The sequence below is a fragment of the Aedes albopictus genome, chromosome 3 (assembly GCF_035046485.1).
Source record: "Aedes albopictus strain Foshan chromosome 3, AalbF5, whole genome shotgun sequence".
In the NCBI taxonomy this organism is placed as follows: domain Eukaryota; kingdom Metazoa; phylum Arthropoda; class Insecta; order Diptera; family Culicidae; genus Aedes; species Aedes albopictus.
This window is the reverse complement of record NC_085138.1, coordinates 201,635,754-201,661,681: the sequence shown is the minus strand read 5'-3', so window position 1 is coordinate 201,661,681 and position 25,928 is coordinate 201,635,754. Positions and strand designations below refer to the sequence as shown.

The 25,928-nt window shown below is 44.9% G+C and overlaps 2 protein-coding genes across 2 annotated transcripts in view; both read left to right on the top strand.

Annotated features, from left to right (window-relative positions):
* Nucleotides 1-807: 807 nt before the first annotated feature.
* Nucleotides 808-12,477, top strand: LOC109404479 (ubiquilin-1). The gene is made up of 5 exons (XM_019677367.3): nt 808-963; nt 1,664-2,333; nt 6,987-7,222; nt 7,287-7,722; nt 11,541-12,477. The coding sequence occupies exons 1-5, from the start codon at nt 865-867 to the stop codon at nt 11,615-11,617; spliced, it is 1,518 nt and encodes a 505-aa protein (XP_019532912.1). The 5' UTR covers nt 808-864; the 3' UTR covers nt 11,618-12,477.
* A 12,258-nt stretch (nt 12,478-24,735) lies between these two features.
* Nucleotides 24,736-25,928, top strand: part of LOC109406330 (uncharacterized) — a gene marked incomplete at its 3' end in the record, with an annotated part of 119,088 nt that continues 117,895 nt past the window's right edge. The window contains 1 exon segment of the mRNA XM_062858532.1: nt 24,736-25,255.

The following is a 25,928-nucleotide window of genomic DNA, read 5'->3' as shown; positions in this document are numbered from 1 at the left end:
ACCTGAAAAGTCCTAATTCGGATTCGAGCTGCTTAGAGGATGTAGATGCAGCAGCTGTGTCTGCGGTTGCCGCGAAAGTTATCGAATAGTGGGTTCTGACAAAGGTGCCGAAAAGTTCTACTTTTCAGCACTCTTAATAGTGCCGAAAAGTAGTACTTTTCGGCACTTTTGTTTTAGTGAAGAAAAGTAGGCCGTTTTATCATTGTAACCGCGAGTGAAAAGTAGGGGAAAACGCAACGCAATTACAAAAAATAATTTTTCTCACTTTCTGTGCTGTTTTCGTTCGGAGCATGTCATGGTGAAATGAAGTGCAAAACGGTAAATTATGGGCGCAGTGATGTGTATAATTCTGGGCTTCGTTTTTACTAATTTTCGAAGAACCCGAAGGTTCGCCGGCAAGGGATGAAAGTCTGTGCGAGGGATGCAAACGAGAAAGATCAGCTTGTTTTCAAACTCACTCTTTGAAGTAGAATGTTAAATAAAACTTGTCAACAAGTTTTGATTGATTTGCATATGAAAATTGTTGGCAACACTAGAGCAACCCCCGTATGAACAGTACCAAAAAGAATAAGAGGGCTTGTATCAGTGAGCTGTCACGTCCCGTCCCAGATTCAGCCCAACAAAAGGTTTCCTATTGTCACACCTTATGGGTAAATAATCCACATCGGTCTAGTACTGATGAAACTTGTATAAAACCGTTTCGCTAATAACCACCCAGCTGATGGGATTGCTCTAAGCTAGTATAAAACTGGACACCCGCACGATCAACTGTGACCCAGCTTTATATCAACTGTGGCTTCTCTCTCTCGCGGCAGAGCTGTCGTCGCTTTTTTTTTATTCAAGTCGTGAAAATCAAAGTGAGAAATGGCGGAGGACAGCGGCAGCAAGAAAATCACGATTACCGTGAAAACTCCGAAGGATAAGAAGTCAATCCTAATCGCAGAAGATGCGGAAATCAAAGAGGTATGTTTTGAATATGTTTTCGTGGGGATCGGAAGCGGATTTGATGGCTAATTAGGCGAAAGAAATCGGCGGCTACATGACTTTTGGAAATCGAATAAAAACATGGGAAAAGTGACTCACTCACACACAGACGGGCCGACGTGTAAGATGAGCAGTTGAAGATAGGGATGTCCAGAAAAGTGAATGTCGAATTTAGTCGATTATTGGCGAGTCCGTTTATATGACATAATATAGTAACTCAATATTATTGAGTTTGTTATTATTTGAACTATGTATAATACTTAAATAGTTAAATATACCAATTGCTTTTGGATGCTGTACTGGGTATATATATGTAAATTTTCTTAAACCTTCAGTTAGAAATTACAGTATCAGGTAATATTTCAAATTTGTAATTTTTATTAGTATCCTTTGTATTTTTATGTGTTTGCGGATACACAGTGTACACTAACAGGTTATCGTTACTAAAATTACAATTATAATTAAATTTAAAACAAGATAATCGACTCCTACGTTTTGAGCATCCCTATTTATCATACACGTAAGTCAATCAGCATCAGTGAGGGGGCTGTTGCTCGGTGGTTCTGGAAGCTTTCGAGTTTAGAAATCCAAGGCCAGAGATGACCGGCGCAGCTGAAAATGCAACAACGCTGCGATATGATGCAACTACTGAAACACTAATTATTTCTCTTTCCGCCAGCTTCGTGCCACTGTTGCCGAACAGTTCGAATCGGATCCGGACTTGGTGTGTCTGATTTTTGCCGGGAAGATCATGAAGGACACCGACACCTTGAAGACCCACAACATAAAGGATGGTCTTACAGTGCACCTGGTGATCAAGGCGGCTCCGAAAAACGAACCGGAAGGTCCTCGTCGGCCACCGGCTGATGTTAGCCAGACTCCCTTCGGGTTGAATCAACTGGGTGGTTTGAGCGCTTTGGGGGCCCTCGGCGGCAATCAGACCAACTTCATGGATCTCCAATCACGGATGCAGCACGAACTGCTCGGGAATCCGGAACTGATGCGCACCGTTCTGGACAATCCGCTGGTGCAGCAGATGATGAACAATCCGGACACGATGCGCCAAATTATCACGTCGAATCCGCAGATGCAAGATCTGATGCAGAGGAATCCGGAGATTTCGCACATGTTGAACAACCCGGAACTGCTCCGTCAGACCATGGAGTTGGCTCGCAATCCGTCGATGTTGCAGGAACTGATGAGGTCCCATGATCGTGCCATGTCCAATTTGGAAAGCGTACCAGGAGGATACAGCGCTTTGCAGCGGATCTATCGGGACATCCAGGAACCGATGCTGAATGCCACCTCGAGGAATCCGTTTTCCGGAACGTCAGATTCGGGTAGTGCCGGTAAGTGGGCTTGTAACGGTATTTTTCGACGTTGGATGACGTTTATCGGCTACATTCTTGTCAAGTAGGGATACAATTCCTAGAAAAAAAAAAATAGGGCGTATAGGTAACGGAAGTGGTGAGGTTTTGATCGATAATAACTACATCAATAGATGATTATTGCGATAACATCAATAAAGTTACACCAATAAATGCGTCCATAAATTACGACACAATTTAAGGGAGTGGGGGGGTTGATTGTTGGGTGAACAAAATTTGACCGTTTGACAATCAATTGAAAAATATCAAAGGTCTCGTACAAAAAGTTGAAAATGGATAATTTTAGCGTGGTGTAATTCATGAACGTTCTCTTACCAAAAATCAATAGATTTGGAATTGATTTAACTGCATAGGTAGGGAATCGCGCCACTTGGACGGTGACTTCTATATTCGTCTATTTTCCACTATTCATTTCATTTATTTAGTTAACATCAAATTCATGATAATACTGAATCAACAATTTGCCGCCATAATACTCGATTTGCAGCTGCAGCTCTCCAACGTCGGTCACGCCCAACACTCGCCAGATCACGCTCCACCTGGTCCGCCCATCGTGCTCTCTGCGCTCCACGCCTTCTTGTACCAACCGGATGGTTAGCAAACACCAACTTTGCAGGGTTGTTGTCCGGCATTCTTGCAACATGCCCTGCCCATCGTATCCTTCCGGCTTTGGCCACTTTCTGGATGCTGGGTTCGCCGTAAAGTGCAGCGAGCTCGTGGTTCATCCTTCTCCGCCACACACCGTTCTCCTGTACGCCGCCGAAGATCGTCCTTAGCACCCGTCGCTCGAAAACTCCGAGTGCTTGCATGTCCTCCTCGAGCATCGTCCACGTCTCGTGCCCGTAGAGAACCACCGGTCTTATTAACGTCTTGTACATGGTACATTTGGTGCGGGGGTGAATCTTTTTTGACCGCAGTTTCTTCTGGAGCCCATAGTAGGCACGACTTCCACTGATGATGCGCCTTCGTATTTCACGGCTCACGTTATTGTCAGCCGTTAGCAAGGAACCGAGGTAGACGAATTCTTCTACCACCTCGAAAGTATCCCCGTCTATCGTAACATTGCTGCCAAGGCTTGTCCTGTCTCGCTCAGTCCCACCTACCAGCATGTACTTTGTCTTAGCCGCATTCACCACCAGTCCGACCTTTGCTGCTTCACGTTTCAGGCGGGTGTACTGTTCTGCCACCGTTCCAAATGTTCTAGCAATAATATCCATGTCATCCGCAAAACAGACAAATTGGCTGGATTTCGTGAAGATCGTACCCCGGCTGTTGAGCCCGGCTCGTCGCATAACACCTTCCAGGGCAATGTTGAATAGTAGGCAGGAAAGTCCATCACCTTGTCGTAGTCCCCGTCGAGATTCAAATGAACTGGATAGTTCACCCGAAATCCTTACGCTGTTCTGCACACCGTCCATCGTTGCTCTTATCAGTCTAGTCAGCTTCCCGGGAAAGCTGTTCTCGTCCATAATTTTCCATAGCTCTGTGCGGTCGATACTGTCGTATGCCGCTTTGAAGTCGATGAACAGGTGATGCGTTGGGACCTGGTATTCACGGCATTTCTGGAGGATTTGCCGTACGGTGAAGATCTGGTCCGTTGTCGACCGGCCGTCGATGAAACCGGCTTGGTAACTTCCCACGAACTCATTTACTTTAGGTGAAAGACGACGGAAGATGATCTGGGATAGCACTTTATAGGCGGCATTCAAAATGGTGATCGCTCGAAAGTTCTCACACATTAACTTGTCGCCTTTCTTGTGGATGGGACAGATTATCCCTTCCTTCCACTCCTCCGGTAGCTGTTCGGTTTCCCAGATCTTGACTACTAACTGGTGCAGACAGGTGGCCAACTTTTCCGGGCCCATCTTGATGAGTTCTGCTGCGATACCGTCCTTACCAGCCGCTTTGTTGTTTTTGAGCTGGTGGATGGCATCCTTAACTTCCCTCAGCGTGGGAGTTGGTTCGTTCCCGTCCTCTGCTGCACCAACATAGTCATTTCCTCCGCTGCCTTGGTCCTCCGTGCCTACATTCTCTTCGCCATTCAGGTGCTCGTCGAAGTGCTGCTTCCACCTTTCGATCACCTCACGTTTGTCCGTCAGGAGGCCCCCATCCTTATCCCTGCAGATTTCGGCTTGCGGCACGTAGCCTTTGCGGGATGCGTTGAGCTTCTGATAGAACTTCCGTGTTTCCTGTGAACGGCACAGCAGTTCCATTTCCTCGCACTCCGCTTCTTCCAGGCAGCGCTTTTTCTCCCGGAAGAGACGGGTCTGCTGCTTCCGCTTCTGTCTGTATCGCTCCACATTCTGTCGGGTTCCATGCTGCAGCATTACCGCCCGCGCTGCATCCTTCTCCTCCAGAACCGCTCTGCACTCCTCGTCGAACCAATCGTTTCGTCGACTCCGTTCTACATACCCGATAGTGCTCTCGGCTGCGTTGTTGATGGCTGCTTTGACTGTACTCCAGCAGTCCTCTAGAGGGGCCACATCGAGCACACCCTCGTCCGGCAACGCTGCCTCGAGATTCTGCGCTTATGCGGTGGCGACATCTGGTTGCTTCAGTCGCTCTAGATCGTACCGGGGCGGCCGCCGGTACTGTACATTGTTAATAACGGAGAGTTTTGGGCGCAGTTTAACCATCACCAGATAGTGATCAGAGTCGATATTAGCGCCACGATAGGTCCTGACGTCGATAATGTCGGAGAAGTGCCGTCCATCAATCAGAACGTGGTCGATTTGCGATTCCGTTTGTTGTGGTGATCTCCAGGTGTAACGATACGGGAGGCTGTGCTGGAAGAAGGTGCTACGAATGGCCATGTTCTTGGAGGCGGCGAAATCGATGAGGCGTAGGCCATTTTCGTTCGTTAGCTGGTGGGCGCTGAACTTTCCAATTGTCGGTCTGAATTCCTCCTCCTGGCCTACCTGAGCGTTTAGATCCCCTATGATGATCTTGACGTCGTGGTTTGGGCAGCTGTCGTACTCGCGTTCGAGCTGCGCGTAAAATGCGTCTTTGTCATCATCAGTGCTTCCGGAGTGAGGGCTGTGCACGTTTATTATGCTGATGTTGAAGAATCGGCCCTTGATCCTCAACCTGCACATTCTTTCGTCGATCGGCCACCAACCGATCACGCGCCTCTGCATGTCGCCCATCACTATAAAAGCTGTTCCCAGCTCACGTGTGTTGCCGCAACTCTGGTAGATGGTATGATTACCTCTAAACGTTCGCACCATGGATCCTGTCCAACACACCTCCTGCAGCGCTACGATTCCGAACCCGCGGTCCTTCAGTATATCGGCGAGTATGCGGGTGCTCCCGATGAAGTTGAGAGATCTGCAGTTCCACGTACCGAGCTTCCAATCGCAAGTCCCTTTTCGTCGCTGTGGTCGTCGCCATTGGTATCGGTTCGCATTCTTCTCTTGTTGATTTTCCGGTGCTAGTCTTTTTTACGGCTGGCTCGCAGGGCCTGACACCAACCCACTAACCCAGGGAGCTGGGCTTACCTTCCCGGAAGCTACGGGTTCTGCATTGGCATTTCCTCCAACTACAGTGCTAAATAGCTAGGCTCGAGCGCCAGTCTTCGCCGGGGGTGGTGTTTTTAATGGGCGCCCAGGAGATAATATTTTACCTGAGCTTCCACCCCCCTATTTTCCACTATAACTCAGTCAAATTTGAACCAATTGACACAACTTTTGGAATGTGGTGAGATAGGTATAGTATCTACCCGTGTACAACATTTCAAATCAATTGGTTCAAAATTGACTGAGTTATAGTGGAAAACAGACGAATATAGAAGCCACCGCCCAAGTGGCGCGATACCCTATATGTCAATGCCATAGAGAACACAACTGATCATAACCAGCCTTGTCATTCTTTTTTAAAGCTAAATGACCAACTAGTTACTAGTTACTATTTCTCATTTCTAAATGTTCAAGCGATTCTATGCAGTTGTGTTCTCTATTGGTATTGCCATTGACGCGTATATAAAATATTTCAGGCCAGACATGCACATTAAAATATAACATATTGTAGTGGAACACTACAAATGCGTAATAAACTAGGACAACACATATGGATACACAGAACATATATTTTGCCCTGTTACTCTAGTGGATAACAATTTCCAATCGCAGGATGACGAGGTTTCTTTGTTGTTTTGGTCCATCACTCAATCCTGTAATCATATTTTGTCTGGCTGTTTGCCTTTTGTTCGCAGTATTAGTTACTTTCATAGTTTGAGTTTTGTCTAGGAATTTTTAATCTCAAAGGGGCATCCTGATTCGGGTTTCATAACTAGAGTTCTATAACTTGAAGTCTGTGCCAGGGAAAAGTTTACATCCCTAGTACTTAATCGCGGCCCGAAATGGCCTGAATGTTGGCAATCGAAATAGGACTGCGGGCCTCCATTCTGCTAGAGCCCTATAAATGTGCATTAATACTAGGGGAATATTTACAAGTTAGAATACAACATTGAACACAAAAATAAAACTTGTAATACACTTTAGCCCGATGTAGGTAATCAAAATAGGTTATTCAACGTCAAAATTGCAGTCATGTTTCGTACACAACTTCATCAACCTTTTCGTATGATTCATAGTTTTTGATTGTATTTGATTGCAGAAAATCCCCAACAGGGCTCGGAGAACCGTAGTCCCTTGCCGAACCCATGGGGTGGTAACCAAAGCGATGGCACTCGATCGGACAATCCACCGCCGAACGTTTTGAATACACCTACTATGCAGAGTTTACTACAGCAAATCGGAGACAATCCATCGCTGATGTCCAACATGATGAGTGCTCCGTACACCCGGAATATGTTGGAAGCCTTGTCCGCTGATCCGAATCTGGCCGCAAATGTAGGCTGCTTACTTCCCATCGCTCCAAGAGTTGATCTAATTTCCTTGCCTGTTCTTTTTTCAGTTGATGAGTCAAAACCCACTGTTGGCCAACAATCCGGCACTGCAGGATCAGATGCGAACAATGATGCCACAGTTCTTGCAACAGCTCCAGAACCCGGAAATGCAACAGATGATGTCCAATCCGCAGGCCATTGAAGCCATTTTGCAGATCCAACAGGGTATGGAGCAGCTCCGTTCTGTCGCGCCTGGTCTTGTCAACACTATGGGCATTCCACCGCCGCCACCGGGCGCTCCGACCACGACCTCGGCCAGCTCGGGAACGACCAACACCAGCACTACGGCGTCCAATCCGGCACTGTTTTCCGATTTCATGTCGCGCATGATCAACGGAATGGCCACCGGTTCGAACTCGAATGTTCCCCCGGAGGAACGCTACCGATCGCAGTTGGAGCAGCTCGCGTCGATGGGATTCGTCAACCGTGAGGCCAATCTACAAGGTGAGTAAGGGTGACAATGTGCATTGAAATTCAGTAGATACCTACAACAGGGGATAGACAAAATGAACGAGACAGGCAAAAATTTGACATTAAAAAAAAGGGTAAAATAGCTGTAACTTTTTGAAAAGTGCATCAAAAAATCTAAAAATTTTACTGTAAGTTTATCAACTATGTGTATCAATGGTCAACATTTGGGAAAGTTTGGGCTATTTTACATGAAGTTAGAAATATTCTAGAAAAACTCGTAATTATCCGATAGCCAACTTTGAGCTGTTATATCTCCGGATTCAATGAACCGAACGCAATGAAATTTTGAGCGTTTATGACTCATATAATGATCTCTAAAAAAAAAAGTTCGACAGAACTTGAAATCAGGGTGGGGCGGGGCAAGATGGGTCGCGGGGCAAGATGGGTCAGTGCCATTTTCGGGCACATTACTCATGTTTCGATTATGTTAATAATTTTGTTAGATGACCAGCATGAATATACAAAAGTTTGGGACATTGATTGAAAAATTATTCACTCTCATTGGAAACAAAAAATAAAATGGTTTTTAGCCATTTTTCTTGTGCGATACATTCCATATAATCTCCATATAAACGGCCGCGGGGCAAGATGGGTCACCTTTAATTTTGATCGTATTTTTGGAGCATTCAAAAGCTATTTATTTTTTATTACAAGACTATCTCATAAATTACTTCAATCAAGCGGAATGAACGCTCAAAATTATAACATAAAATTATGATAATTTTTTTAGTGGAAACATCGATTTTCAAGTCGCCTTAGGGCCACTCAAATCGTAAAGTTTTATATATTCAAAAAAAAAAATATAAAATGTTTATTAGTAGCTCTTGTTTACTCAGTATGGATATGGAGCATATATGAATGCGGAACAAATCTTATATTTTGACGTTTTTCGTTGAGAAAATGTGAATTACTTAAAAGGTGACCCATCTTGCCCCGCACTTTTTTCACGGCGCAAAATCGATCACTTTTTAAAACTGCTTGTTTAACATCATATTTTGTATTTAATGAACTTTTTATCGACTTTTAGCATAGCTAACTAGTGTATTAAAGAGTAGCGGACGAATACAAACCAATATGATTTGTATTTACAAAGTTATGGTGATCCATCCTTAGGTGACCCATTTTGCCCCGCCCCACCCTATATCTTTCAAAAGAGGCGTTGAACTGTCATTTATTTTGGTAAACAAAAAACATCTGGTCCAATCAGTATTCCACTTTTGGCTAAGAATACAGGAACGAAAATTGGCATCTGAGACGGAGTTGGGTCGGACCAGAGAAGTTGTTATAGAGATGCGCGAAGACTGAAACCAAAGGTTCCAATTGAACCGTCAAACGCGGTCCCAATCGAGCAAATTCAAGGAAATAGAAAAACATGGGAAACAAAGCGCAACATGAAAGCATGTGAAAGTGTGTAAGTGCAAAGCATGACGTCACTTGTATGCTTGACATCTTATGGGCAGATCAAACTAACACGCACGCGAAAATATAATTTTGTTCACCGCAAAAATTGATTGTTATTGAGCGTGATGTAAATAAACATAACCTAAATCCTCTTCGCGCTTCTCTATAACAACTTCTCTGGGTCGGACGTGCTTTCACATAACCTCAGGAGTCCCATTCTGGGTCCGGTGTTATGGAATGTCATGCACGATGAGGTTGAGGTTAGAGTTCCGGTGGGAGTGAAGATCGTCGGCTTTGCTGACGACATTACGCTGGAGGTCTACGGTGAATCGATCAAAGAAGTGGAATAGACTACTGCCCACTCGAGTGGACGAGATCCAGGAAACTGGAGTTGACTCATCACAGAACTGAAGAACCGAAGGTCGGAGCCAAGGTCGGTGCAGTAAGCGGTGATCAGTGTGGGTGATCAGTGTAGATGTAGCACTATCACTTCGAAGCGGTCCGTCAAACACTTGGGAGTGATGATCGACGATAAGCAGCTTACCTTCGGTAGCCACGTTGATTACGCCTGCAAAAGAGCATCCACAGCTATAGTGTCACCGTCCCGGATGATGTCCAATAGTTCTACGGTGTATGCCAGCAAGCGCAAGTTTCTGGCTAGTGTCGCCCAGGGTTGTGCAGTTTCAGGAGGGTCAATGTCGAATGACACTCGTTCTAACCATCACTTCATACGACAAACGCAGTCCATCAAAACATAATCGATTCACGCAAAAGCCACTCAAGCCAACCCTCGTTCAATGCAGAGTCAACCACATCCAACAGCAGCGATCGTCTCTTGTTTTCGAACCACACGATGAAACACCGAAGCGAGTTTTTGTTCTACGCTTTGCATTCTATTCATAGGGCGTGCTATGTTTGTGTTTGCTGCGCCATGCAATACTACTTAACAAATTGACCCTCATCCTGGCATTTTCAGACGAGAGTCACCCAGCAGTGAGTGACATAGCTCTGCGTCGGAACGACGGTTAAGAAGCGTTCGGCTACTCAAGAGATTTGCAGAGAAAGAGCGTGGCGGCGGCAGCCACCGTATCAATGCGTTCGTCTCGAATGTGTTCGATAGCAACATAGAGACGGTCGGCTGTTGCGTTGATGGAGGAAGAAGGGCAATGTTGATGTTGCGGCTTTTTTGTGTTATGATGGTGATAATGCACAAGACTGGTGTCGCCTCGTCCATACTAAGGTATGGCGGCCCGGCTTGGTGCCAAAAGTTACCGTGGTAAGCTGGAAAGTACTTAAAAGTCAATGTGCTTGAGGGTTGCGAGCGCGTACCGTACCATGTCACACGATGCACTCTGTGTCATCACTGGTATAGTGCCTATCGGCATCCTTATCAGGGAGACATGGAGTGCTTCGAAATGCGTGGCACAAGAGGCATAGTCCGGACTGCAAGATTGGCATCCATGGCCAAATAGCAGCGCGCGTGGGACAGTTCCACCAAAGGAAGGTGGACGCACAGGTTGATCCCGAGGGTAGATAGTTGGGTTAACAGGCGCCATGGGGAAGTAACATTCCACCTGACTCACGTCCTTTCAGGCGATGGTTGCTTCCGACAGTATCTACCACATCGTTTCGGTCATACGGTTTCTCCCGAATGTCCTGTTTGTGCAGGTTTAAAAAAACGGCGGAACACGTTGTGCCCGCGTTTTCGCGTAAACACGTGCTTGCCACTTGCGGGAAGGGCACAACTCCGGACAATCTTGTCCAGATGATGTGTAGGGATGAGTTTTGGCTGGAATGCCGTTTCACCCACATCGTCACCCACAGCTACAGAGGAGGAAAGTTAACACTAACAGTGTTTCAGTACATTACCTTGGTGTCCTAAAAGAGCGTGTCATGATGTTCGTTGCTGCAAGGCTACGCAGCCAATCTCGAATTGCGTTGTGTACTAGTCCCTCCCCGAAGCCATGCCTTCTATGTGGTCCCAGAGAGACGTTGGGATTGGATATACCTAGTCCTGCCTCCTTCGTTGGTTGTTTGAGGTGGTCCCCATCCCCACATTACCTTGCTAAGCTTTCCGTTCGAGTGTCTGTTGAGCAGATTATCATAACCCGAGGAACAACCACTTACTGAAGGGGTATGTGCTACATCTGGTAACTGGTGTATGGATGAGGTTTGCTTAGGAAAGAATCCAAGTTTGGAGCACTGATCGCGACAATATCTGCGCTCGAAAATATGTGTTTCAAGTTTCTCTTCAAATTTTGTAAAAATAATTTTGAGACGCAGATTTTGGTACCCAGAAAATGTAGTTATATTTTTTGTTAAACTTTAAAATAGGACAATTTTGTTCAAATTTCTTTTATACTCATTTGTTATTTTTTTTCTCTTTCCAGCTCTGATTGCATCCTTCGGTGACATCAACGGGGCTGTCGAAAGGCTACTAGCCCTCGGGCAGCTGTCGCTGAGTTAACGCGCTCAGTAGAGACGAACGGTGCACGAAATGCGGAATACCTACAGCAAAACACACTTTTAATACTTTCCTACTTTGACTAGACGATAAAGAAACAAAGAAAAAATATTATGAAAAGGCAAAAAAATGATTGTAAAACTAGGTATCCTTCGTATGATAAAAAAACAATTGTAAAGTCAACTCTAAACTCTACACTCTAGATAACTTTTTCGGTGGAATTGACCTCTAGGAATCAATGGCTTGCCACTGAGACTAAGAACTGTGTGGATGAACTTTCCAATATTGCATCGGCGTCGTTTTTCTCGGTTAACAGTTATCTGATGCAGGAGGTGCTACTCCACCGATTGTTTGTAACACTTCGTATTTGTAGATGTGCGTGTGTTGAGGCGCGGTGTCTGAAGAAAATAAAATGAAAGAATTGAACAAAAATGGTCTGAATAGGATGCAAAGCATGGGATTCTAACTCTACTCTATAACATTACCCAATATACATGTTGACGTATAGAACAGATAAATGCAATTACGATGCATACATTGTAGTAAGTAGTGGAGCAAAAGCAAGTAGAACTGTGTAAACGAATGGTAAAATAAACTATTTTAGTCAGTTACTCACAAACCTTCTAGTTACAGACAGACAGCAGAACAAAGACAGACAACACACTCACTTACACTCCCTAGATATCAGGCTTAGAGCTTCGACGGATGGATGGTCGATGATAGTCCGGCGATCGGAAATGGCTTTAGATTACTGTGGCGTTTATGGTCAAGCAAATAAAAAGGAAAATTTATCTTTACTGTTTTTCTGCGAACAGGTTTATCCATTCAAAAATATATAATAAAGGTGGTATAATACAAAATGAGGTGAAATGACGTTATTAATTTATCCGAATATTCGTTATTTGTGGGCTGTAGAGAAGTTATTCCCGCTGATTAATCCTTTATAACCATCTACATTTTTTATTTTATTCGGCTCTATGGTAGAAGCTTCAGTTTTGGCCAGTCCGGAGCTTTGGCTGTAGTGCGGTATTCAGCCTGTTGCGATCTAAATCGGTATACATTTATTTTTTACTAGTAGGTCCTAATATAATATGATTATAACAGCTGTGAAAACTAGGGAGCATGATTCAGCACCATCATGCAAACACTGTCGGACAGCTGATCACCCTGTTTCGAGTTGCAAGTGTGCGGTGTACGAAAAAGAAATGGCTGTTCAGCAAATTCGAGTGTACATGGACATCTCGTACCCGGGTACTACCCGCAAGCCCCGTAGAGTATACGAAGCTCGCCAATGAGCCAGCCGAAGCAGGGGCACTTTCTCTGGAGTCGTCAGCGCCAGCAAGGATGCCTAAATTGCAGAACTGCAAGACACTGAAAGAGCATGGCACCATTGGGGAGCTCTTCAAACATGTTGCTGCCCTCACTGAGACGGTGACAAACCTGCAAGATGCGCTTGCAGTTAAAGACAGGCACATTCTACCGTAGCGCATGAACAAATCGAAACAACAGTCTCCCAATCCTCCTCGCAGCACTCTGCTACAAAATCGCCGAACCTTGATCCCAAAGTTGCGCACAAATTGGATATCCAACGTAACATCGAAGAATCAAAGACAATCGACGAACGGCCAATTGAACGACGGTAATCTATCAGACCACAGCATGACCATGGCCCTTTCCAAGAAGACAGAAACCTCGAACGTTATTCGCAACTCCAACCCTTCCAAAAGGGTCCATTCAGCCTCGGATCACAGTTGCCAATGAGGTGACTCCAATAGTCCAGCCACCGACTCCAAGCGAAAAAAAAAACGGAAGAGAGGAGGTAAACCAAGTAGGTACCTAGTTAAATAAAAGTGCTCATGCTCAGTTCTCCTCAGTTCCAACGACCTAATCAAATTGAGATTCATCTTCTATTACCATTTTCACTCCACAATATAGCGTTGAGTCAGTGGAAAACCAAGAGTTGACTGAGCTAACCACGAAAACCATTGTAAAACCCGCAGAAGAAGAAAAACCGAATGGATAGTCGGGGCCCCGTTGGTCCAGACGTTACACCCCAATCAGAACTAGCGGATAACCACCGACGAACCGACGTGAAAGCTAGAACAAACAAATTCAATTTTTTTTTGTCTTTATTATAGACACTTTCAGCTTGGGGCTGGTTCGTCTCTTTGATTATAGAGGTGCAATAGAGGGCCACCTTGGCAAAGCATTTAACATAGTTACAGAGTTGAAAAAATTACAGAGTTTGATATTATTTTGTTACAAATATTGGTAGCGAATCATGTCCTGCATACGTGCGTTTTTCATCATTGGTTAAGGGCTGTTGTTGTTCCGTAAATCATTGTCGTAGTCCTATAGTCGTGGCTTGTGTCTTCAACTTTAACTAGTTATTAGCTAAATTTGCTCGTAGAGTTTTGAATCTTTTAAGAAAAGTAACAGGGCTGCTTCTACGGATGGGTCGTTTGCAAGGATGTCTCTAATTCCAGTGTCTAGTCCGTATGTAGTTCTGTAGGATTGGTATTGAGGACAAACTGCAAGTATGTGTTCAATGGTCTGTCGAATTCCACATACATCACAGATAACATGATGATATCGTCCAGACGGCATATGACTAATACGTGTGTGACCAGTTCCCAGTCTAGATAGGATTCGTTGATCTCTCCAGTTGGTTCGGTCGATCCATTTCTTCGTCTCGCCCTTCACCTTGCAAAGAAAGAGATGACGTTCTTGTTGCCATGTTGCTCCCCATGCTTCCGTAATTATATTTTTGAACCAAGTTTTCGCGTCTTGGGAGGGGACTTATCTTGTGAGTAGCTGTGAGTTACGACCTGAGACCGCAAGCCGATCAGCACTTTCGTTGCCGGATATGCCACAGTGGCCAGGAATCCAAACGAAGAAGATACCAGGATTCATTGCCGCACGAATTGCTTGTACCCATGGGTGGCGTATTCGGTCCGTTTCAAGGGCTTTGAGAACACTTGCGGAGTCAGATAGTATCGCTGTATGAGTTGCCGTTGCATTTGTGACCGCTAGGTGAATGGCTGCAGCCTCAGCGGAGAAAACTGAACACATGTCTGGCAGTCGTTTATGAATGTTTCGTTCCATTCCTGACACCCCAACACCTACTCTATCATCAACCTTTGATCCATCGGTATATATTATATCATATCCGGCTAATGTTGTCGCTTTCACACGGTTGAAGGTACTTAGGACTCCAGCCGAACTTTCACCGACTTTGTAGTGTCGTTGGAAGACCCAGTTGACTTTTGGTTTAGGCGAGTCCCACCTTTGGTCTCCAATCCGGTCCAATTCCGCTACCGGGGGGAGTTCCTGATGGGCTATTTCCTGAAGGAGTTTGTTAGCCTCCCCAAGGAGAAACACTCCCTCTACATCTCCATACGTCCTTTCAAGAAAGCTCAATGCTCTTGGGCACATGGCAGTGGCAAATTCAAATTTGTTGTCCGCGACGCCATGATGGAAAATAGCCGAACATTACCGCCACCTCTATAACGGTTCGCGTTGGTTTGCTAGCTTGATCTCAAACCGCCGTGTGTTCATATACACTCAGAAATAAAAGTATACACGGAATTACTATTATTTATGCATTTTGTATCCGCATCTCTCTCACTCTCTTTCTGTTTTCATGCTATCCGCTGCTTCGTCTGGGTTGACAAATCACTTCGCTTCAACCCAGGCTAAACGGCAGATAGCATGAAAACAGAAAGAGAGTGAGAGAGATGCGGATACAAAATGCATAAATAATAGTAATTCCGTGTATACTTTTATTTCTGAGTGTAGGAAGAGGTTTGCGTCTGCGCTGATTTGACAGAAGGGTTCGCTCGCTTTGTTGGTCGACCGTTAAATTGAGGGGAGACAGTTTTGAATCCGGCATTCTGGCGTAAATGTTGTTGCCGGGGCGCCAAAGGGTCGTAGCGCCTATTCTCCGGGATTCTCAACATACTGTTACCGACAATATCAGCAACAATAATGAGAAGTCAAGTTATGTTTTTGTTGTTTAAAATTTTGTTAGTAGACTGTTAAAAATAGTCAGTTTCGTTGAATCTCAATATATGTTTAAATTAAATTAATATATATGTTATAAAATTTGGTAATTCATGCATTTAAATAAAATAAAACCTTGTAAAAATTGCTAATGTTAGTAAAATGAAAAAAAAAAACAAATAATTTGAGAACCACTGTCCGTAATTTGAATTCATACTTCTTTAAATCAAATAATCTACCCCTAGTTCTAAGACTGTTTTGGAGAGGGTAAAAATGTGAACACGGTAACTAAACCTAATGAACTACAATGGAGGAAGGGGGAGGATCAAAGGAGAAGGATGTGAGGAGAAGAAGGAGCTAGAATTTTGAGCGGGAGATGAGGATCATCAGATCAAGTGTGGATATTGAAAGGGTTTGAAGTCTGGGATAGCGAAGAAGCCAGAAATGTTTGAACGAGTGTCGCCAAAGTTAATGTAGTGAAGTTCGGAGCCAAGGTACCGATGAACCGCCATTTTGGACCAGTGCCAGGGTCGTCATTCAAATGTGCTTTTTCTCACGAACAACCGTGGATAGTTTACGTGAATTGTGGAAACCCCGCCATGTTTGTGGCTCTTCACCCTACTGCGCACGGCGTGCATCTCCAACGGCAAAGTATCCCACCCAACCATCGACACGAACGATATCGGGCGTTCGACCATCAACCCTGAACCCCGCTGAAAAATCCCACCGGCGCCGTACTCTTCGTTCTCTTCACGGCTCAACCCTCTGTGACGACAAACACGTGTTCCTGCAGGTAAGTCCTCTCCTTCCCTTCCAACAACATCGATACCAATGGGCCCCAACGATCAGGAAAATAAATTGCAAAACCAACCCGTTGAACCCGGATATAGGTTTAACTCAACTACTATCATTAAATTTATAAAAGAAAGAGAGTTCTCCCAAGTAGTTTATTCGGCCTTTTCTAATGTTCACTGTTTGTTCAGTTGGCAGGTAAGTGAAGGGCCCGAGTTTCCCCCTGGTCAATGCTGACCCTAAGGGACTTTAAAGGTGAGCTAGCCTGGGTGTATCGACGCCGATACCACATGATGCATAGAGCGTCCGTTCGGTAGTTTCAAACAGGACCAGCGAACAACCTCTGGCACTCGATCAGGGTTGGAAGAGTGACGCAAAAGGGATTCATATCCTATTCCCCTGAGGACAACGAGAGTGGCAAGATTTTGGATACCGCACACTCTATACCGCTTCTAGTGCACAGAAGGTGAAGATGGGGACGCCCAATTCCCCGAAGGACAACGATGGAACCAAGCAAACCCAGACGAAATCCAGCAAAATCTTGTCGCTTCCGTGTACTGTACAGCCTAAATCATCTGCCAGCATAGTAGCTGTGAAGCTCCGGAATCGTAAGCCTGCGGCTTCTTCATCTCTGCCTTGCTTGGGTCCAACACCGGGACCTGTGACCGGCTTCTTTTTTTGTACCAGAAAGTCCAGAAACGGCAACATTTAAACGAAACGTAGTCAACATCCCAGCGGAAGAAAATCCTTTCTTTGCTCCTCTTGGCTTGGAAACTACAAATGCGCATCTTTGTAACATCTTGCATCGTAAACGCTACGGCACCCGTGCCATAATACTGCCCGGATGCTCAACATCCGCTAGTTACAGACTAGCACTCTCTATCTAATAAAACAACTCGAGACACATTTTTAATAACTCACTATCGAAGACGCAACCCGAACAGGGCGATAATGGAGATCATTTACAGAAACATAAAAATAATAATTCAGTAACAAATTTTGAAAACGACGTATAATCAATGGTACCATTGATTATACCGTAAAACGGGGTAACTTTGATAGTTTTCAGCGAATTTTCGTAATATTTTTCCATGTAACAGTATTTCCACAGACAAACAGACGTACACTGATATATGTTGCCCTTTACTGGCATTTACCAGATTTTGCTGGTATGTCATAAACATACAGAAAAACTTGTAGTTAGAAGACACAGAATGTTGCTAATTGACAAATTGAGGGATGAATTTTTTTGAAAAAAATCGCGTTCTGGTGGGATTCGAACCCACGACCCCGTATTCGCTAGACCGGTGCTTTAACCAACTAAGCCACAGAACAGGTGATAATTCTGCGGAATAGAAAGCCAAACTGAACCCGAGCCCTCACCATGAACATTCACTTTTTCAAGAACCATCTCTCTTTCGGCTTAGATATCAATCCACAACACAGCCTCGTTTGTGCCCAACAACTACAAGTGAGACAGACGTAACACTCTAATAATTCCCATCGTACTTCGATTTAACGATCTTTATCAAAATTTGATAGTTGGCCAACTACCCCCCTGTGGCGCTCACATCGTTTTTGTTCGAGTTTGACGTTTGCTCACTACCGCCACCTAGTTGATGGTCGGCCAAACTTAGTCATTTTAGCATTGGGCGAATATGTTTCCGTGACTATGATTTGAATCGAAAAATGTTCGAAGTGTTACGTCTGTTTGTCTGTGGTATTTCCCTTAGTTTTATATTTTTAAAACCAGTACTGGGGTATCAGTTATCAATTTCAATTGAAAGATCCGATAATCTTAAATATTTTTGATGACTTTTAGTTTTTCATATGAGCGAGAATCAGATTTTCATTCTGGGTCTGGGGTAACTTTGATAGTGCCCTGAAAACACATCAAATATTAAAAAAAAAAAAATCACAGATTGAAAGCTTAGGAGTATGAGCATAATGAGAGAAGCTATTAGAAACTAAGTAATCGTTGAATTGATTTGAATTGTATAGATCGCAGTAAGTCATGATAATTTGAAATATACTCTGTCATTAGTTGCCCGAACCTCGCCTGAGTAAGACCAAGTTTATCAGGTTATGGGCGCAGAAAAGTTTCCATAGAAACGGCCTTTGTTTGGAGCTTCAAGATATTTTCACCCTCAAGAAATTCAAGAAGTTCTGGAAGATGAAGTCCAATCAAGCTGCTGGAGGCGTAGGAGCTCAAGATGCTGGAGATGGTCGCCGTGCCGGTGCGCAAGCTGGCGAAACGAGACTGCCCGGAGGTATGGTTTCGTTGCAGGCGAGAGAAGTGCTGCGTGGATCGGAAAATTACAATTCCTGGGCGTTTTCCACCAAGATGGTCCTTATCAAGGAGCGGACCTGGTGTGCCGTGTAGGAAGGTAATGCGGGAGATCCGGAAGTCAGCGAAGAATTGTCAGAACAAGCTCTGGCAACCATCTGCCTCAACATTGACAGGAGCATCTACGGCCTGGTGCAGAATGCGAAGTCCGCGAAGGAAGCTTGGGACACCTTGCGGAACATGTTCGAGGACAGCGGTTCTACCCGTAGGATCAGCCTTCTAAATACGTAAGTTGACGGGCATTCGGCTGGTGGGCGCCGAGAGAGACGACGATGTCATTTGCCAGTCCCCGCAGGAGTATGTGCATGAAATCATGCTCACGTGCAACCAGCTGGCGGAGGTCGGCTTCAAGGTGGACGACACTTGGATGTGCAGTTTGCTGCTGAAGGGCCTGCCGAAGAAGTACGATCCGATGATTTTGGGTTTGGAGTCATCCGGTGTGGCGCTGACGGCGGATTTGGTCAAGGCCAAGATTATGCAAGAAGTCAATGTCTCAAGCGGCTCGAAATCGTCCGAAGATGGTGCGTTTTTCAGCAAGCAAAGCGCATCGAAGAAGCAAGTCAACAAATTTGGTGTGAAGTGTTTCCGGTGCAAGAAGGTAGGACACTTTGCGTCGGAATGCCAGAAGGAAGCAAGCGAGAAGAAGGAAAAGCGAGGCACCCAGAAAGGTCATACCGCTTTCTTCGCTGCCCATGCTGTGCAGCCATCGGAGCGGAGCGACAGCGATTGGTTCTTCGATTCGGGTGCGACCACCCACTTGTGCCGGAACAAGACCATGCTGGAAAATCCGCAGGACGTGTCGACGAAGATCAACGTGGCCAACAATGCGGAAGTGGCCGTTGTGGCGAAAGAATCGGTCAAGCTGGAAGCGGATTGCGGTGAAGCGACCTGGGACCTCACGATGAGCGACGTGCTTTGCGTCCCCGACCTGGCGATTAATCTACTCTCCGTATGCAAGGTATGCCAGAAAGGATTCAAGGTGGTGTTCACGAAGGAGGAGTGCAAGGTCGTCAATGCCTACAACGAGGTCGTTGCGATTGGCCGTGAAGTGAATGGTCTCTACAAGCTATCCGAGACGAAGAAGCCAATTGCAAATTTGGTCCAAGACGATAGGTACGAGCTGTGGCATCGGCGAATGGGACACCTCTCCACCGGTGGGATGAAGCAACTGAAGGAAATGGTCACCAGACTGGACTTCGAGGTCCGGGATCCGCGACGTGCATACCGTGCATCGAAGGTAAGCATTGTCGTCAACCATTCAAGGCAAAAGGGCACCGGGAGGATCGCGTACTGGAACTGGTCCACTCGGACTTGTGCGGCCCTATGGAGACCGAGTCGATTGGAGGCAGTCGATACTTTCTGACCTTCATCGACGATGCCAGTCGGAAGACCGTGGTCTACTTTCTGAAGTCGAAGAAGGAAGTGCTCGAAGCCTTCGAAGATAACAAGGCCTTTGCGGAGAAGCAAACGGGACAGCGGATCAAGCGAATGCGGACGGACAACGGCAAAGAGTACGTAAACCGCATTTTTCGAAACTTTTTGCGGAAAGAAGGCATTCAACACGAGGCATCGCCCCCCTACAATCCGGAGCAAAACGGGTTAGCCGAGAGAATGAACCGGACGTTGGTCGAAAGAGCGAGGAGCATGCTATCAGATGCGGATCTGGACAACAAATTTTGGGCAGAAGCAGTAGCGATTGCAACGCACGTGGTCAACCGATCACCGACAAAGGGACTGTCGGTAACGCCCGAGGAAAAGTTTTCTGGCAAGCAGCCGGACGTGTCCCATCTTCGTATATTCGGAGCCAAGGTAATGGTGCATGTGCCGAAAGAGAAGAGAAAGAAATGGGACAATAAGTCGGAAGCGTGCATCTTCGTTGGCTACAGTGAAGGCTCCAAGGCGTACAGGGTGTACAACGAGAGAACCAAGAAAGTCTACGTCAGCCGAGATGTGATTTTCCTAGACGAAGGTCAAGCACAGCACAAGACGACGAGAGGTGAGCGAGAACCGAATGCGGAAGGAAGCGAGCTGGTGATTCAGACCGAGCCAGCCGAAGACGACGATGAAGCCGAGGGCGCCGTTGGCGGCGAGAATCCCCTTGACGAGTCGGTCTACAGCGATGCAGATTCGATCATCGATGAAGAACCCCAACCTTCCGTGCTCCCTCCACAATCAGAGAACCCACAATTGTTGGTAAGGCGCAGTGCGAGGGAGCACACTATCCCAGGCAAGTATCGTGATTATATTATGAGCTGTAGTACTTTTCCTGAGATAGTTTCCCAACCCGAACAGATTTCCGATGGAGCGGCGGATGAACCCGACACGTTCCGAGAAGCGGTCACCCGGCATGACAGCGACAAGTGGAAGAAAGCGATGATATCGGCTCTGGTGGACAACCAAACGTGGGAGTTGGTGGAACTGCCGGACGGAAGGAAGCCTCTACGTTGCAAATGGGTCTACAAAGTGAAGACGAACCTGGACGGAACCGTGGAGCGCTACAAAGCCCGCCTGGTCATCAAGGGTTTTTCCCAGGTCAAAGGCATCGACTACAACGAAACGTTTTCGCCCGTATTGCGGTACGCTACAGTACGGTACCTGATGTCGATGGCAGCCAAGATGAATCTCAAGGCGATCTAGATGCGGAGGACATCTATATGGTTCAGCCGGAAGGATTCGTCGATCCGGAATCACCCAGGAAAGTTTGTCGGTTGCGGAAAGCACTCTATGGCCTCAAGCAAGCCAGCAGGGTGTGGAACCAGAAGCTGGACGCCGAGCTGCGACGCATTGGTCTGAAGCGGTCGGCCTACGACACGTGCGTCTACTTCAAGATTGAAGGCGGAATGGTCCTGATTGTGGCCATCTATGTGGACGACATGTTGATGTTTTCAAACAACCAGTGTTGGGTGGACAGGCTGAAGAAGGAACTGATGACCAAGTTCCGAATGAAGGACCTCGGTTTGGCCAGCAAAATTCTTGGGATGCGAGTGACCAGAGACGGCAGCCGAGTGATGCTCGATCAAGAGAGCTACATCAACGATCTGTTGCAACGATTCAATGTGGCCGATTGTAATGTGGTTGCGACGCCTGCTGTTCCGAACCAGAAGCTGACCAAGGAGATGTGTCCGAACACCAACGAGGAACGGAAGCAGATGGAAAGCGTACCATACCGAGAGCTGGTGGGAAGTCTGCAGTACCTGGCGCAGTCGACAAGACCGGACATTTGTTTCGCGGTCAACATGGTCAGTCAGTTTTGCCAGAATCCAGGCAAGGCGCATTGGACGGCGGCCAAACGGATTCTGCGGTATCTCAAAGGTACAAGGGCGATGAAGTTGACCTACTCCAAGGACTCGGAGGAAGCATTTGTCGGCTATAGCGACGCCGATTGGGGGAACGACCCCGATACTCGTCGATCGATCACCGGCTACGTGTTCAAGCAAGCTGGTGGTGCGATATCCTGGAGCTGTCGGAAGCAGGCCACTGTCGCTCTGTCCACCATGGAGGCGGAGTACATGGCTGTGGACGACCGGAAATCCACGACCGGTTACGTTTTCCTAATGCAAGGAGGTGCCATTTCGTGGAACGTCAAGAAGCAGCCTACTGTTGCCCTTTCGTCGTGCGAAGCCGAGTGCATGGCTATGTCTCGTACTATCCAGGAAGCAATGTGGTGGAGCGATCTCCAGTCGCAGTTCTCCGAGGACAAACCGATTTCCGTGCGTTGTGATAATCAATCGGCAATCAGCATTGCAACGAACGGATCGTACAACCCGAGAACGAAGTACATCAGCATTCGATACCACTTCGTCCACGATAGTTTGCAGCAAGGTATTGTGAAGCTCAGCTATACGTCGACAACGGAACAGCCAGCCGATGGGTTCACCAAGCCATGACCATCCAGAAGCAGCAAAAGTTCCGGAAGCTAACAGGCGTCGCGGATTAGGGAGGAGTGCCGGCAGGTACCACTTCCAATCCCGTGGCGACATCCCTGGTTGCTGACGGCCCGTCTCCCCCGGCAGGTACCACTTCCGATCCCGTGGCGACATCCCTGGTTGCTGACGGCCAATATTCCCGGCAAGTATGATCATCTTATCAATATCGTTGTTGTAAACATTTTGGTCCTTCGCCTGAGTAAGACCTACTTTATCAGAAGCCTTGTGGAATATATCAGATAGAATTTTTATATTAGAACATTGATTTTTCACTGAATTCTACATATAAAAATGAGTTTGTGAAGTATTGAGAGAAAAACAGTGAATTTAGCTATAAAAATCATTATCTTTGTAAAAATATATGTTTAACGGTACATCATCATATTATTACGTGCTATTCATGGCGAGTTTTCTTTATTTGGGTAGTTATTGAATGTTTTATCAACAAATTTTTAACAACACAGATTTACCTACATGAAATTACAAGGGCATTGCATATTTTTGGGCGTTTATCGATGTATGAAGGTCTATGTCCCAATTTACAAAATTGCTTCCATTTCGAAGAAACACATTTCGTTAAGAGATTCAAGGCCAGATTTGGATTCTACTATGATTGATTTATCGAGAATAAGAGTTCATTCATGGAAAAAATAGCTGAAACGAAATCGCATAGCAGATTGTTTGAAGGGGTTGACAAATGACAAAAATATTAACATTTTTTTATCTTTTGCCCAAAAAGTTGTATATAAACTAGATTTTAATAAATATTCGTCTAAGATGAACTTTCATATGTATAGTATTGATCTACGTTTGCCTTTTTCTTAACTGATTGAAGGAATTATAATTAAAAGATAATCTGTACAATGCCTATCGCACTATCAAAGTTACCCGCTTTATCAAAGATATCCCGTTTTACGGTCCGTCGTTTTCAAAATTTGTTACTGAATTCATCAATCTGAAGTCTGAAACCCATGACTACGACCATGTTTCATGTCTTAAGTGTTGCATATCTTTCGGCGCCATGTTTATGGTTGTTTTGTGATACGTTCAGCTGCTCGTGCGTGTCCGTTGAACGAGCATAGTGAAACAAACAGCAGTGTGAGGTGCATTTTTCCGTTGGCACACGAAATATGCTGCATGAGTTTACAAAAATGCAGAAAAAGGTGCCCTATGATGATCGGTTGTAAACGAGCAACGAACCCTTTTGGCCTAATCGTATTCCTTTATAGCACTTACTCCTGATGAACCTGCTGTTGAAGGATGATGATTAGGCTTTCTGCTAGCTAGGGACAGGATGAGCCAGTGATATAATTGATAGCCGGTACCTGCTATTTAAAGGCATGATAATCTCTACTTATGCTGCTTCGCATGATTTATGCTTTCACCAATACCTACTCGCACCGTACATCGTCGATTCGACGGCGCTTGCTGAAGTTATGTGCTCTTTGAATCGAATTCCTTTCAGTGTTGTTCATTCTGTGCTTTTACACTTTGCTCTTTTCGCTTCGACTTGCAATTCAATAGCGGACATGTATCTCAAAGATTTCCTATCGGAAGATTGGTATTCTTTATGTGTAATATTATTTATGCTACTGCTACAAGTCTGTCCTTCAAAGTTTGCAACCTTTTTTACGGAAAGGATGTTCAAGTTTGGATTTATTACCTACTGCAAAACTTCTAACCAAATGTTCTATCACAACTTTCCGATTACCTATATAGGGCTGTTTTAAAACCAAGTGGGCTTCGTCGAGAATCCAAGCAACAATTTAAAGTGCAATAATTATTATCGGTTTTTGTGATTTCTAAAGAATTATCATTAAACCTAAATGGGGAAACCCAAAGGTTTGTGTTGCTTCTAAAGAATTCTTCGAATTTAATTTAATCGAGAGTTGTATAGTGTACTTGATAACTTCAATAAAACCAATAATAATTTAATGAAGTTGTGGTATCGCAATGATTAGTTTTATAACAGTTTTATCAGAGTCCAAGAAAAGTATTATTTCTATATAACATTCAGCACCACAGTTTTTAAACTTGACAACTCTTTAAATGCGGACTCTTCGTCAGTAAGCATGGGTTGTTTCGTGGAAGCCCATTCAGTTGCATTGTGGAAGTCGATCATGTAGCGTCGTCGTCATATTTCAGCTTCAGGTGACCGCGGCCAAATGTTAGTTATACGAAGGGGGTTGCTAGCAGCTACATCGTCGTCATCGCATTTTTTCTGCTAGGTATAGGTTGTTTATGTTTTGGTGGTTTCGTACGTTGAACGTTGGCTTTTCCGTTGAGCGATCGGGTCGGAAGTGGAACAAACAGCATACCGCATTCAGTTGTACTGGTGACGGTTGTGAATTGTGCATTCGTGACCACGGTGGAATATATTGATCACCGGGCGGTGAGTGATATTACTGTAATTGCGAACCAAGTGATAGTGAATGTTACTGGGTATGTGCTAAATTATACGTGTACAAAACGAGAAACTTAAGTTCTATTTGTATGTTTTTTGAGATTTGAACACGTGAATGTGAAAAGGACATCAACGATGGTGAAATTTGTATTGTGTGAAAGATCCGGGAGGTGAGTAACACTATTTGATATAAATACTCGTAACATTGTACTGCATCAATTTAATATTGCTTCACCAGTATTACTATTGTATTAATGTACAGATGTGTGGAACACTATAAAATGAGTTATGTGGAATAAGAATGAATTATTCGATTATGTTGAGCATTGCATCAGAAGAATAAGTTTTTTTTACCAATCATAGCTATATTTTGGCCATAGAGCCTTTTGCTATGCAAATCGGCAAATCATGTTTTTTGACTACCGTAATCTGGGGGGAAGTTGATCACTTTTCCTCTATTCCTTTCAATAAAATCAGGTACATGATTCAAAACAAATATTTTGAAAACATGTACTGGGTGGACCTGTATCAGGTTCCGTAAACGAAATTCTTACAAGAAACTGCTACATTTTGTAAAAAATGTTCAAATGGCCAAATTTTAAATCTTTCGAACCGGGGCGAAGTTGATCAACGAATGACATAACATACTAAGATTGGAAAATTATTGAACAAACTAAATTTGATCATGCTGAATATGAATAAGTACTTAAAATTCTTAAAATTCTCATAACTAGTGTATTTTGTGTGTTAAAAGTAAAATAAAGTTTAGTTAATTACAGAATGGCCCACATTAAACGCCTAAAGGTAGGCAATTTATTGTAAAATCGTCTTTTTTTCTCAAAA

Excerpts from the sequence above, each read along its gene's own strand:
- LOC109404479 (XM_019677367.3), top strand. The coding sequence starts at position 865 with ATGGCGGAGGACAGCGGCAGCAAGAAAATCACGATTACCGTGAAAACT. Across the intron at positions 964-1,663 it reads AAGATGCGGAAATCAAAGAG|CTTCGTGCCACTGTTGCCGA; the intron begins GTATGTTTTGAA and ends TCTTTCCGCCAG. Across the intron at positions 7,723-11,540 it reads CCGTGAGGCCAATCTACAAG|CTCTGATTGCATCCTTCGGT; the intron begins GTGAGTAAGGGT and ends TTCTCTTTCCAG.